Here is a 13,194-nt window from a genome sequence, read left to right as displayed (position 1 = left end):
AAATTTCTCCAGATCTCAAAGAAGCAGTATTGCATAGTACAGACATATGCGAAACAAAGTTTCCAGTAGAATAGGCTTACTTCAGGAGACTTGTAGCATTGTAGTGCTGTTGACCAAAATCTTTCTTGCGCAATGCATCCAGCTGGGCAGAAATATCATCCTGAAGGCTCTGAGATGTAGCATTTGGCAGTGGGAGATCCAAGCCCAGTGTTTCATTTAGCGACACTGCAACTTCAGCAAGTACTAAATAACAGAATAAACGACTTAGTCATACCACTAGTAAAAGAGTACGTGAAACTCCTGCACAAATTGCAGCATTTCTGTGCAAATAAATAGTTCTTTAAAAAGTTACAAAAGAGATACCTTTGTAAATTTTGTAAAGAAATGGTGATATAAGCAGAATACCTTTGATGGCTGTATGTACCGCGTCAATAAACCCAATCAGTTCTTTACTTTTATTCCTGGTTTCCTGAGTCATTGTGTTAAGCTGCCAAGCTTTTTTCAAAATTCTAGATGACTGGAATAAAATCAGAGATAATCTTTGACGGTTCTGTTAAAACACTATCAATTTTAATAACAATTATTTACAGTTTTTACATTTTTTTCCAATATTGAGAATACTTTCTGAGAGGAAACAGTATTTTGTTAATAAGGCACACCTAGCTGAGTCAAAAAACTGACACTTCCATGCTTGCAGATGCCTGCAACTTAATTATTTTGAAAGTTCCAGCCTCTGATATCAGTGAAGAATTGTTTTATCAATTACTTTTTACCTATAATTTACATAAGTACCAAAGCTGTTTCTTTTAGCATAAGAGACACCACATACTTTTAAAGACAATCACTCTTAGCAACAACAACATTGCTAGTGCAAGCACCTGGTCATATTAGTCACACATGCTCGGCAAACTATACGTACACATAGTGGTCAAATGAGAACTAAGGGAGAAAGGACTATTGACAATTTTCTATCTAAAGTTTTTCTGGTGTTAAAACGGAAAAAGTAACATAAATGTTGGGTTTTCAGCAGATTTGTTTCTCAGAAATTAAGGCCCTAAAAACGAACAACTTTTCTTCTCACTGGTTCTAGCATGTAGAGCTAATTTAAAATTATGTCACTGCTGAATATTTATAGCATTGTGTTTAAAATAATCAAAAAGCTACTGAGCTTCAACAGAAACAGTATAAATCTCCTGTACAATATCATAAAACACTGTAGCCTGCTGAAGAATTCCACAGGTCAGGTAACTTCTTTCCCCAGAAAGACCACAGAATGGATAGAATTCTTTCACTGAATTCTATCAATTTAAAAAAAATGTATGTGTGTGTATATATATATACGCCTAAGTAACACTCTGGCATTTATATACAATGCTATGATATCTAAAAAGATCTCTCCACAAAGGCTAAGAATAAAGATGCCAGCACCTACCTCTTCAGGCAACTGAGCAAAACCTCCCGATAAACTCAGAAGATTTTCTTTTGCTGTAGTTAATGAGTAAGTTGGATCTTCTCTAGAAACAACAGACCCCTATAAGAAACAACACACTGTAATTTAAAGACTTCATTGTGTGTCCAGAAAATTCATGGGATGAAAATAACTATGCACACTATTTAAGCTATTTTTATATTCTTTAAATGACTGATTTGCAAGACACTTGAGATGACAAAGTAGTTACGTACATAGAGTTGATGCAACAAAGCATGTCATTTTTTAGATAAGGAAACAAATTTCTAGATCCAGCTGTCTCACTTTCAATCAAGTAATAAGAGGGAAGCATAATGTTCTGCTTTCCTGATTCTCCATTTCACCACAGTCTGAGCTGTCCAAATAAGCTACTTTGAGAAGTTCAAAGGCCCATCAATTAAATGTTTCCATCCAGTCCCACAGCTGCTACAGTTTCAGCAGCTTGTCAAAACAGCTGTATTTAGTGTACATCTGTGAGGATGTCCCTGGAGCTGTTTCAATGTCAAATCCAGTGCACGGCACTCAGAAGTTCAAGATTTTTGGCACTCCAATAACACAAGCAGACTTGCCCTGTGGATCCTCTCATCAATAATAGTCTGTATATGACTTCAAGGCCACCTCAAAACTGCTCTATATGGCAATAAATAGGCCGTTGTACCCAATTTTATCATATTTGATACAGTCAAGGCCTGCAACAGAATAGCACTTGTCTACAGATGCAAAGCAATGTAAGAAATCTCTTACAAGAAGGGCATGCCTGGGAAAAAGTTGGGTTTAGATTTCAGATCTTTCAGAGCCAACCATTATAAACATCACAACAAGTATCATTTTGCCCAACTTTTTAAAGAAGGAATATGCAGGATTACCACACAGCCTTGTGTCAAATGGAAATCTCAGAGTCTCTTCCTCAGGGTGAGGAAAAAATAAGTGAGACAAATTGCAGTAGAAGCTGAAGTTCTTGAGGCTCCCGGGATAAGGCACAGCAATATTTTTTTTAAAAGCTGACTTTAGAAACCCAGAATTGGACAGCAAATATGCCCAGGCATGTCATGAGGAGTAAATCAGGAGGCTTTAACTAGAAAAATGGAATTACTGATGTCCTCAGATGGATTAGAGGTGCAGACACAATAAGGAGTAGACAGTCTGATAACTTTCTCATTACTGAAAGACCCACACCCAGAAAAGAAGGAATACGAGTCCCTAAGCAACCAGCTTGAGGCAAAGATTCAATACAATGGAGGGGACAGCCCTTCAGAGAATACCTGTAATTCACATAAATAAACCTAGGGATTTTCCAACTTCCAGGTACAGTTACTTTCGCACAAGTCAAAAAGTAAAGGAAATATTTCACTAGCCAGAAGGATGGGAATACTTGCTTCCAAAACGGAAAAATTGAGACTACCAACTTATCCTCAAGACTAAATCGCTCGAAGAACTTTGTGGCTTTACATAAACAGAATAAACAAAGTCACAAGAGATATAGTATCAGTTTTAGATCCCTTAAATAGTGCACTTGTAACAGAGTGACAGCTGGTTTTGATTTGATTTTAATACAAAAAGGTATGTATTAAAGGAGAAATTTGAACTGCTTTTTTTTTGTTGTTTTCACGTATGATTTGACTGTTATAACTAAAGTGCTAAACAGATGTTACATATTGATTAATGTTTATGCTCCCAGAAGATGATGCTCCTACACAAATACAAAACAGAGAAAGCAAGTCAATTGTATCCTTAAAGTATTACAATAATTTGGTATGCTTATGACTTCATGGCATAAAGGAAGGGAAGCAAAACTGAAGTTTTGTAACTAAAACGTTCGCATCTAAAACTAGAGGATAAGACTACCTCTGCTGACATACAAACGTTATTTAACCCAGCTTGCCTTCAGATGTTGTAATTATTAATATTTCGAAGCACGATGATCAGAATTCAGCCTGCCTCATATTTTAAATAGATGAAATTTTAATTCAAACTCTTAATTTGCAGAATCTATCAGCACAAGAAAGCTTATACTATTCTGATTTTGTTGTGATAGAGTGGAATAGAAAGAGGTTATTTTTTCTTCTGTTTTAGAGCATCTCTTGCTAAAGTTACCACTCAACAGATTCTTATTGATAAATATGCTTATTTTGGTAGTCATGAAGAAGGGAATAATTCTGTTTACCTCTGGCTTTGTGCAGAGACCATATTCACCTACAATAACTGAACTTCTAAGACCACAAAATGTGGTATTCATGCTTTGTTTAAGGCAGCAGGAAACTGGGAGGAGAACTTGCAACAAGCAATCTGAAAGTCTCCAACATAAATATATTCTGCCTGACTTTTGTCTCCTGATAGGAAAGCAAATGGCTGCATCCAAGGAGCCCTGCGTAATGGGAAAGCAGTCTGTCTGACTCTTTCTTCCCCAGGAATCTGGGGCAACAGCCTTGGCAGCTCTTTATCAAAGGGACCAAAAAGGGACCTGGCCAGATGTTTATTTCATTGCTGAAAATTATGCTGCTGACTTTCAGGAGGACCTCATTTAAACTTCTGGCACATGTGAGTGGCTGCAAGTTTTGCTTTAAAGGTGTGACTAAATATTTCTACTATTTGTGTGTTTGTATTACCTTCAGATGTTTTGTTGCATTCTCCAGCTCTGCCAATATCCCATAGGGCACACGGGCAATACCAGTGAGGTTCACTGAAAGTATGGCTTTGTTGAGATTATCCAAATTACTTAGCAAAACTCCTGTGCAGTTGTCATCACAAGCTAAAGAAACGATTTCAGAAAATGGAAGCAATAGTAGTGTTAAAAAAAAAAAAAAAAAAGCAACCAAATGCTGGTGTGATTTTCTTGTTGTTGTTGTTTACAGAGTATGTGCCTTTACTTTTTGTGTTAAAACTGATAGAATTCAATAATTTTGAATATATAGGTTTGTACTATTGCCCTTCCACACCTGCCCCAGAAGTGGAGCTATTCCAAGCATACTCTCCTTACGTTAGCACACATTCAAGCCACATTGATCCTGCTGGCTACTGAGCTGCTTGTTATATTATGTGGATATTGCATCTATTTAGCTGTATTGCTGTGAATACAGGGTGATGCCATTAACATTCACCAAACAGGTTCTAAAGACAGGGAATCCAAGCCCATAGTGTTGAAATTACATTTATACCCTGTTTCTTTTTCACTTGTATAAAGCAAAACCTGAGTTTTTCCAGTTCATTATTCCCAGTTCATTATAAAAGCAGATTACCGCACTTGCTGGATAATTCTCCTATCCATTGTCTCTTGCAGAATTTAAATTTGTTTGTAGTACTACCTCAGCCAATTTAAGGATTAACTGCTTGTCTGGTATTATGGTTTGTACCGCAGTTTCCTCTGTGTTCACAGAATCACAGAACGGCTGAGGTTTGAAGGGGCCTCTACATGTTGTCGATTTAGTTTAACCCCCCCCGCTTTACAGAGATACTAAACCCTTAATATTCCTTTTCTTTCATAGAAAGAATAGGACTTGACATAAAAACAGTCATGTGCATGTAAGTATCACTGGAACAGACCAAGGCCCATTGAGGAAGTAAACACGTTCACCTACAAACACATTCTTCTTCCACAAGAAGATGCCTCGCTTCACACTCCTCACAGAGCTGTCCTGTGACTCCCTGCTTACAGAGGCACTTGCCAGTAGCACGATCACAATTAACGTGAACAGAGCCACTTGGATTGCATCGACATGGATGGCAGCTGCCTCCAGGCAGCTGAGGATCACCGTAATAGCCGAGGGAACACCTACAATGGGAGCAATGGGACACTGAACATCAAAGGGGATCATCATAAAATCAGATGTTATATTTAAGTTTGAGTCACTGATAGATTTTTAATTAATAGTTTCCGAACAGTAACTAACAAGTCACTCTAAGTCCTTGAGCACATATTCATATGCCTCTTTATAAACACTGAATGATCAATTCCAAGTATAAATACATCTTTTGTTAATCAAAACTGCCCTTGAAGTTTGGGGACAAGTGGGAACAGTGTGTACAACTCACTTTTCACAATATTGTCCTTCATATCCTGGGAGACAAGCATCACAGTGGTAATCTTGGACACCTTTTAGAACACAAGTTGGACTAAAACTGGAGGAAGGAAAAACAAATACCTGCTAGCACATAAATAAGAAAACATACAACGACACTCTTTCAGCCACAGGTCAAATTTTGTAAGCAACAGCATCATTTGCTCAATATGATGCAATGGGCTAGAATGAGTGCTTTAAATTTAAAAGTTTGCTTTCCTGACACAAATCCATTACTGTATAATATGCTAAAACATCTAATGACCTTCAGTTTAAAAGATAAGACAACGAAAAACAGATGCTGCGTAAACAAATTGAAAGAGACCTTTCATGAGTCATTTAATACTAGAGACCTCTCCCACTTCACCCTCCCCAGAGCAGCAGAGAAGTTAGGCCTCTTGTGTGCCAGAATGGAGGCTGTCAGCTACGTCCTGTTCCAGTAGGAAAGTTGTGGTGACCATCGTCACCTTAAGAATGCACTCAATTTCAAGTAAACCTTGTCTGTATGAGCCGTTTCCTACCTCTGTCTAGCCCTCTGCATGGCCACTGATAAGCACCCTGAGCATAGAGGAGGTTTCAGATTTTCTGTACTAGTAGAGCCCTCTGCCAAAAATACTCCAAAGAAATCAGCATCTTGATTTATATACATTGTTTCATCACCATTTTACAGATGAGAAAAGGCAAGGGAGCTGAATGGTATGGCTATAGTATTTATCACACTGACACTTGCATGAGAACATTAAATCAGAGCACAAGTGGGGCAACTCTAATTATCCCAAAGGAAAAGTGCTTTTCAAGCTTCTAGATAAAAAGCACCCTGCACAATGTTTTAATTTTAAAAATAAGTTTAACTGTTTGTCTACCAAATAAACAGATGTGTACATTTAAAAAAAAAAAAAAAAAAAAAGTACCTGTTTTTCCCCAGCAATCATTTCATGAAAAGTTTCTGAATTGACTGGAGATGGCCAAAATCTTCATAAGTACAGAAGCATTGTTTTCAGAATGATAAAAGGGAACCACATTTGAAACTAAAATATGTCAGAACAACTTACTCTCTGTTCTCTCACTCTCCTATGTGACTGATCTATTCTTAGAGAATAGAATGATATATCTATTAGAATGATATATCTATTAGTTAATCTTTTTATTTTAAAACTTCACAAAGTAATCACTAGATGTGAAAAACTCAGAATGCAAGTTCTATTTACTAAAATAGGTAGCTTTTAGATGACTAAAGATTAAGGGCATGTCAATCTCCTGTTGCCATAGAGCAGGGGGAGTGGGAGATAGGACATACATCACAAGGCATATAGAATGCTAAAATATACATTGGATTTAATAAGTTCTGGTTACCTAACAGGGTTGGCTCTGGGACAGGCACAAAGAGAGCAGTCGTTGACAGATCCAATTACTTTACCATAGTATCCTGGGGCACAAGCACTGCAGTAATCACCAACTGTATTATCTCTGCAGTCCTGATACACAAAAGGAATTCAGATAGTTTAAAACAACAACAAACAACAAGAGGAATTTTATCTTCTCCCCAATCCATAAATGCCTAAGGTCTTTGACAATCGCCTCTAAATGCCACCACCCATTGGTCAGCATTCTCTGGGTAGAGGGACTTTTTATGCAAAAATAAGCAGAATGCCAGCATATTTTCCATTATGTGAATGCCCTAGCAGGCAGGCTGACCTAATATCTGTTCTGAACTTCCATTAAGGTTTATATATTTCTGCTTCTATTAATCCAATTCAGTCTAGGGAATCACAGTACAAAGCAAAAAATCCTCAAAAAAAAAAAAGCAAATGATGGAAAAATTAAATAGGATACCTGGACCAAAAAGAAAAAAAAAAAAATCAGTGTTTTAGCAAAAGCATTTGACAGCTATAAGCCAAACAACAATCACCGTTAGGATTCACAGACACTATACTTAATTTGAGTATTGATCAGTAGCCAGTGCTATTAATGTTAAAACACTAAATCAGTATTATAAACATAATTTAATTGACTAGTCTCCTAAGTGAATAAAATTCAATTTCTTTCTTTCTTTTCTCCTTTTTTCTATGATTCTTCTACTTGTGAGTGTATAGATTTTAGAGGTTAGCTGAGTACAGTAAGCAGTAACAATGCGGTCTATTACTGTATGGGAGCAGAAGTCAGAGGTGAAAACCATTTCTTTTGCCTACACTACTCAGATGGAAATCTCAAAGTAGCAATTGTAACATGTGGGTGACTTGCTACCCCTGCAATGAGAAGCTGAGAGGATGAATGACTATTATTCTTTAGTGTGAAAGACCCATGTGTTTTGGCCTCATAGCCATGAGAACCATCATTCTTACTCATGAGATTCGTATTTTAGGCGAACTAATAGTTTACAAAAAGCCTGAGGGACTGAGGAAACTTACTTTAAAAAATGGCTTCAAAAATTAAATCAGCAGAAGACTTTGAACTAACCAACTCAGCACTGGAAAAGCAAAGCAACTGAAAAAAATGTTAGGAAAAAAACTTTAGGAAAGAATTCTGGTCATTGAACTGTACCAGAGAACGGACAGCATGTTGTATTTTGTTAGCTGACAATTTGCTTTACACAGGGCTGTCAGCCCACAAGACAAGAGGCAATGTGTTAGTCATAAGTGGGCCCTCTTTGCAACCTTTGGAACAAACTGAGGGAAGTGAAAAAATTAACTTAGCTGAAGCATATCCTTAGCCTACTTTATTCTCTGGAAGTCAAAAAAAAAAAAAAAAAAGACTAAAAAACTTATTTAAAAAAACTTGAAATGTATTCTCTTCAGTAGAGACACATAATTTGACTTTGACCTAGTCTGTGGTATGGTGTGCCTCACTTCTTTTACTTCACCCTTTTTGTGTGATTAAGCGGACCTTGGCCAGGCCAAGAAAGTGAAGACTAGAAGTATCACAGAAAAAAACGGATAAATTGAACTGATACACACAAGTTGTTTTTAAAATGAAATTAAACCTAAAATAATTCATGATTTTGAAGACGTTAGTGCTCAAAACACTTGAGAATTTTACTGAATGGACCCCTAAGGAAAATAGCAATCACATTTTCTATTTTTTTCAGAGATGGAGGGGAAGTTAGCCTTTTTCCAAACAGTACATACACATACTTCTCCCAGAAACTCCTTTCACAGGTTACAGCCATTATATGCTCAGGTGAAAACAATGCAAAAACACATAAATTGTACATACCAAGCACTTTCCAGTTTCAGGATCACAGGTTTCACTGTGATTGTTGCACTGACACGGCAAACAAGGTGCTATCATAGTATGAGACTCTCTTACACCGAGTTCTGTAGGCTTCTCCCTGTAGTATCCTGGAGCACAGCTCTGTGTGTAAGGGGAGCACAATTAAAACAAACAAACATAAAAACATGGCTGTCAACAGTTATGAACAAAAACCATTTATGTGACCTTTTTATTATCTAGCTAATACACACAAGAAAGGATTTGAGGATTTAGTACCTGACAGGAGAATCCAGTATAACCAGCAGGACATCTACATTGCTCTATAAGGTGAGCTCTAGATCTGCCTCGATGCATCTCTTCAAACTTCACTGCAATTTCCATTGAGATATTTGCAATTCTGCAAGATACATGCAGAAAACAGCATGAACATCTAGAAAGTCCTAGCACCAGAACTATCCAAACTTTTTTATATTTCAAGATGTATATGTGTATATATATATATATATATATATATATATACACACACACATACACACACCCCCACCCCCACCATACATACTTTTCTGTGATCCCATGAGTCTGTGGAAACATCTCAAAATCTGAAGGTTTTTTTTTTTTTTTTTTTTTTTAACCTAGGTATGGGATTTCAGGACCTACAGCAAACAAATCAGAAGTACTTCAAAGTAATATGGGTTGATTTCCATTGGTCCACTAAAGCTGACAAATCCTCCATGCAAGATTATGCAGTTTGGCCTCAGAAATGCTAAACAGAAATACAACAGCTCTGTTCCACAGATGTTTTGACAGAGCTAGCAAAAATATAGTTGACAACCTGTGAATCAAATATAATCCCAAATCTGGAGGTGGATCTGCTCTACTTCACAGCTGTAAAGATGTAAGAATTTTCACTGGATGCATCTCTGCTTGTCTTGTTTGTTTCTAAACAAACAGATGGGATGATCATATATCATCTCCTTCCTTTCATTAGCAACTTAGTTCTGTTCAAAACTGCAGCAAAATGTTACAATTCTGAGGTGGGAATACTTTGCTACCACTGTCCATAGTACATGAAGCTACAGGATTGACCTAGATTTGTACAAACAAATCAACTCAGAGGATCAGGTGTTTCATTTCTTCCACCAGAAAATGAAAAACAAACAAAAACTTCAATACCTATAAAAAATAAGATGGGGAAGAAATAATTTAGAAATCTGCTAACTATATTGCCCAACCTGCAGACCACTGCATCAGCCTGTAAGGCTTTAGGCTTCGTATGGGGTTTTCTATCAAAATAAGCAGCAAAGACATTTAATGTGTTACAGAAACAAAGAGAGATTCTGCTTCACATTAAAGGTAATAAATGTTTTCTTATCAGATGAAGAAGAGTAAAAGTCATAAATAGGAAATTGGAAATTTGTCTAATTTGAGTTAAATCTTTACTGTACGATTCATCTGGGACTATTTCTAAGTTAAATTATAGTCAATGCAGTCAAAGATTGCTTTACCTGCTTTGCTGTAATCCTTGGCCATAGGCTGCCTTGATAAGGATGTATTCAATATTGCTTAGCACAGACATGAAGTCAGAACGTGAGACAGGCTTTTCAGACACAGAATTAAAATACTTCCAAGAATCCTAGGGGAACATGACACATTATTAAAACCATGAGTGTTTAAGTTCACTTAAAGGTAAGGATCTCTTCCTCACACTCTCTTTCAGAAATACAGTCAGTGACTATGTCTAGGCTCTTGGTCCCAGAAAATCCAACATATTGCTCCATGTTAGAACAAGACTAGTTTTATCTTATTTTTCCTCTCCTTTCCTTCCCTGACCCCAGCTTCCACGCCCAGTTTCTACAGGACAGCAATCCAGACCTGCATGGAACTGTGTTGGTTTCTTTTTTGGCTAGATCTAGAAAACCTGGATAGACAAAGAACGGGGACTTCTCATCACTCTTCTTACGTGTAGTTAGAAAGACGTGTTTTAACTGTGTCCTGCCTTCTGTCAAGAAGAGAGATTAGACCTAACCTCAGACCCATGCAGCAGAGAGTCTTAGGACCAAATAACGTCATTGTTCTCTCTTCTGAAACTGTCCCGTGAGCACTACTGCAACTTACTGCTCCCGCTTGGCTAAGATTCAAGTCCCATGTGATAATCCTGGGCTGAGAGTATAACAGACAGGCTACAAAATTGTGAGACTGGCTGATGGTGACAATACCTGGCAGTATGTCATTTACCATTGAAATCTGAGTCTGTCTTTGAAAAGCACAAACACCTTCAGCACTTCCAAAAGAGGAAACAATGTCAAAATGTTATCTGCTTCTATGACAATATTTTTCCAGACATTTTTGTTATAAAATAGACGCATTTTAATCCAAGTACTCTATTTTTACTCAGCCTAGTTGAAATCAAGTATGCATTTTTTATTTACTTATATACATGGGGCTTCTCTATAAAAGCTCAGAGAATATAAACGTCCCCATTTCCACACCAACATTTTAGCTTACCTCCTTCATTTCCACCTCCTTGTCACTTCTTATTCCATTTCCTGGGGAAGGGATGTCTACGTAGATGACCAATTTGCTGGTACGACCCCCTTTCATTAGAATTTGGGGCTCAAAATTTGAGGTTCCAAAGCCATCCAAAGCATAAAAAGCAACAGTATATCTCAGCTTGCCTCCATATGCCATGAGCTGTTTGGATATAAAGTTATGATTTTATTTATTCCAAGGTTATAGCTGCTAGTTGAAAATATTTTAATGTCATCAGAAGATTTGAAAACTGACAGTTCTTTGATGAATTAGCAATAAAACTTGAAAATTGACTTAAACTCAGCAGTTTTTGCGCCAGGGTCAAATGTGTATTTCTAAAAAGCAGGCACAGTTTCTTCTTTTACTCTTTCAAGGTGCGTAACTTTCACTTAATTCCTAAGCAGATCATTCCATGATCTATATTCTGAATCTACTGTCAAGGTTGAAAGCTCTTTCGGGTTTCTAAAATAAAATTGAATATATCACTCTTTTCCTCACATACAACCTCCGAAGAGTAACACAGTAATTAAATATGGGTGCTACCCATTTACAGGGTCAAGAAAAATCTCATTAGAAAAAGGTAATGTAAAGATGTTATTTGTGCTTGCTATAAATAAGTTCATTCAAAAAGTGACTATTATACAATAAAGGAGTGACATTTATACAACAAAGAATGATCTACAAAGCATTCCAATTATTTAATTGTCTTACCTGGTCTCCCTGAAACTGCTCTGGTAACCTCCAGTAAAATGTTTCTGTATTTAAGTATTTTCTGACAATGGTAGCATCCAGTAAAATGTCAGAAAATTGTGAAAATACTCCTTCCACTGTTCCAGTCAGGTTACTTGGAGCTACTACATGCAGAATGGACTGGTCAGGAGTTAGGGTTATCTACAACATGAAGAGCAATAGATTAATTTAATGAAAATATTCTATCCTGGTGTAATATACTGTTCACAGCTTCTTTGAGATAGTCAGCAGTCTATTTTATAGTAATAACATCCCAAGCCAAAAAATTGGGAAACATTTTTTAATATCTATTTAAAAAAATGAAGAATGAAAGATATGTTTTCAGAAGGAAGACTTTGCTTTCTTTTTTATTCTGACTCTGTGAGCTAACCTATTGCATTCAGTCTGATTCATGAAACTTATGCAGTCTTCAGCACACTAGAGTGGTACCATAAGTATAACAAACTGCATCCATACATTTATGTCACTTTACTTACAGGAATTCTCACATGATCTTCTACTTCCCAACAAAACAAGGACAGGCCAAAGCAGAAACATGGAGTACAACCCAATGAATTGTTAGCAGACAGAGCAAAAGTTCCAGGTTTACACTCACTGCACTGCAGCCCAAATACATTTTCCTGGAGGAAATAAAAAAAAAAAGCACAGCAACACAATCATGTTACTTTACTAGCTGAATGAAAGATGGCTCTTATTAGAAGAAAAAATAGTGGCTATATAAACTACATAACACCTAGTCATTTATTGTATCTATTCTGGTTTACTATGCAGGAGATTTTATTATTGTTATTACACAATGCTCTTTTATCAAAAATATGGAACATTCAAACAAAACTCATGCATTCAAATTTCTAACTAAAATTAGCAATTATGTATTTTCCATTAAAGACAGAAAAGTGTCTCCCCACCCTCCCTCCCCATCTGAAAAACAGGCTCAAAGCCAAAGAAGCTGTTCAGGATGAATAAAAATCAGGGGACCTAGTCCCACGTGTTTGTGTGCTCAATTCACCACTGGTAAATCCAACTTGAACAAACACTAGAAAAACTAGAGTCTGTGTTGATCCCATCCTTACTAAGAAGATTGGAGAAAGGCCTATGTGAGCATACATTTGTTGCACTGAAGTAAGTTTTCTATCACTGAGTCTGATGCCCACCATCTCAAAAAAAAAAAAAAGTGAAAAA

General features: G+C 36.8%; 1 protein-coding gene across 2 annotated transcripts in view; it reads right to left on the bottom strand.

Moving 5' to 3' along the window:
* Nucleotides 1-13,194, bottom strand: part of LAMA1 (laminin subunit alpha 1) — a 103,719-nt gene that overhangs the window by 29,874 nt on the left and 60,651 nt on the right. For both annotated transcript variants that reach the window (XM_040550069.1, XM_040550070.1), the window contains exons 24-36: nucleotides 12,489-12,632; nucleotides 11,974-12,153; nucleotides 11,239-11,424; nucleotides 10,239-10,366; nucleotides 9,010-9,130; nucleotides 8,737-8,874; nucleotides 6,877-6,998; nucleotides 5,498-5,584; nucleotides 5,044-5,237; nucleotides 4,075-4,217; nucleotides 1,433-1,531; nucleotides 406-517; nucleotides 81-243 (exon numbers count right to left, since the gene is read on the bottom strand). In XM_040550069.1, coding sequence (XP_040406003.1) covers nucleotides 81-243; nucleotides 406-517; nucleotides 1,433-1,531; nucleotides 4,075-4,217; nucleotides 5,044-5,237; nucleotides 5,498-5,584; nucleotides 6,877-6,998; nucleotides 8,737-8,874; nucleotides 9,010-9,130; nucleotides 10,239-10,366; nucleotides 11,239-11,424; nucleotides 11,974-12,153; nucleotides 12,489-12,632 — 1,817 coding nt within the window. The remainder of the gene's footprint in view (nucleotides 1-80; nucleotides 244-405; nucleotides 518-1,432; nucleotides 1,532-4,074; nucleotides 4,218-5,043; nucleotides 5,238-5,497; nucleotides 5,585-6,876; nucleotides 6,999-8,736; nucleotides 8,875-9,009; nucleotides 9,131-10,238; nucleotides 10,367-11,238; nucleotides 11,425-11,973; nucleotides 12,154-12,488; nucleotides 12,633-13,194) is intronic.

Source organism: Cygnus olor, chromosome 2 (genome assembly GCF_009769625.2).
Source record: "Cygnus olor isolate bCygOlo1 chromosome 2, bCygOlo1.pri.v2, whole genome shotgun sequence".
Taxonomy (NCBI): domain Eukaryota; kingdom Metazoa; phylum Chordata; class Aves; order Anseriformes; family Anatidae; genus Cygnus; species Cygnus olor.
The sequence above is the reverse complement of the archived record's forward strand: the minus strand, read 5'-3'. Positions and strand labels throughout refer to the sequence as shown.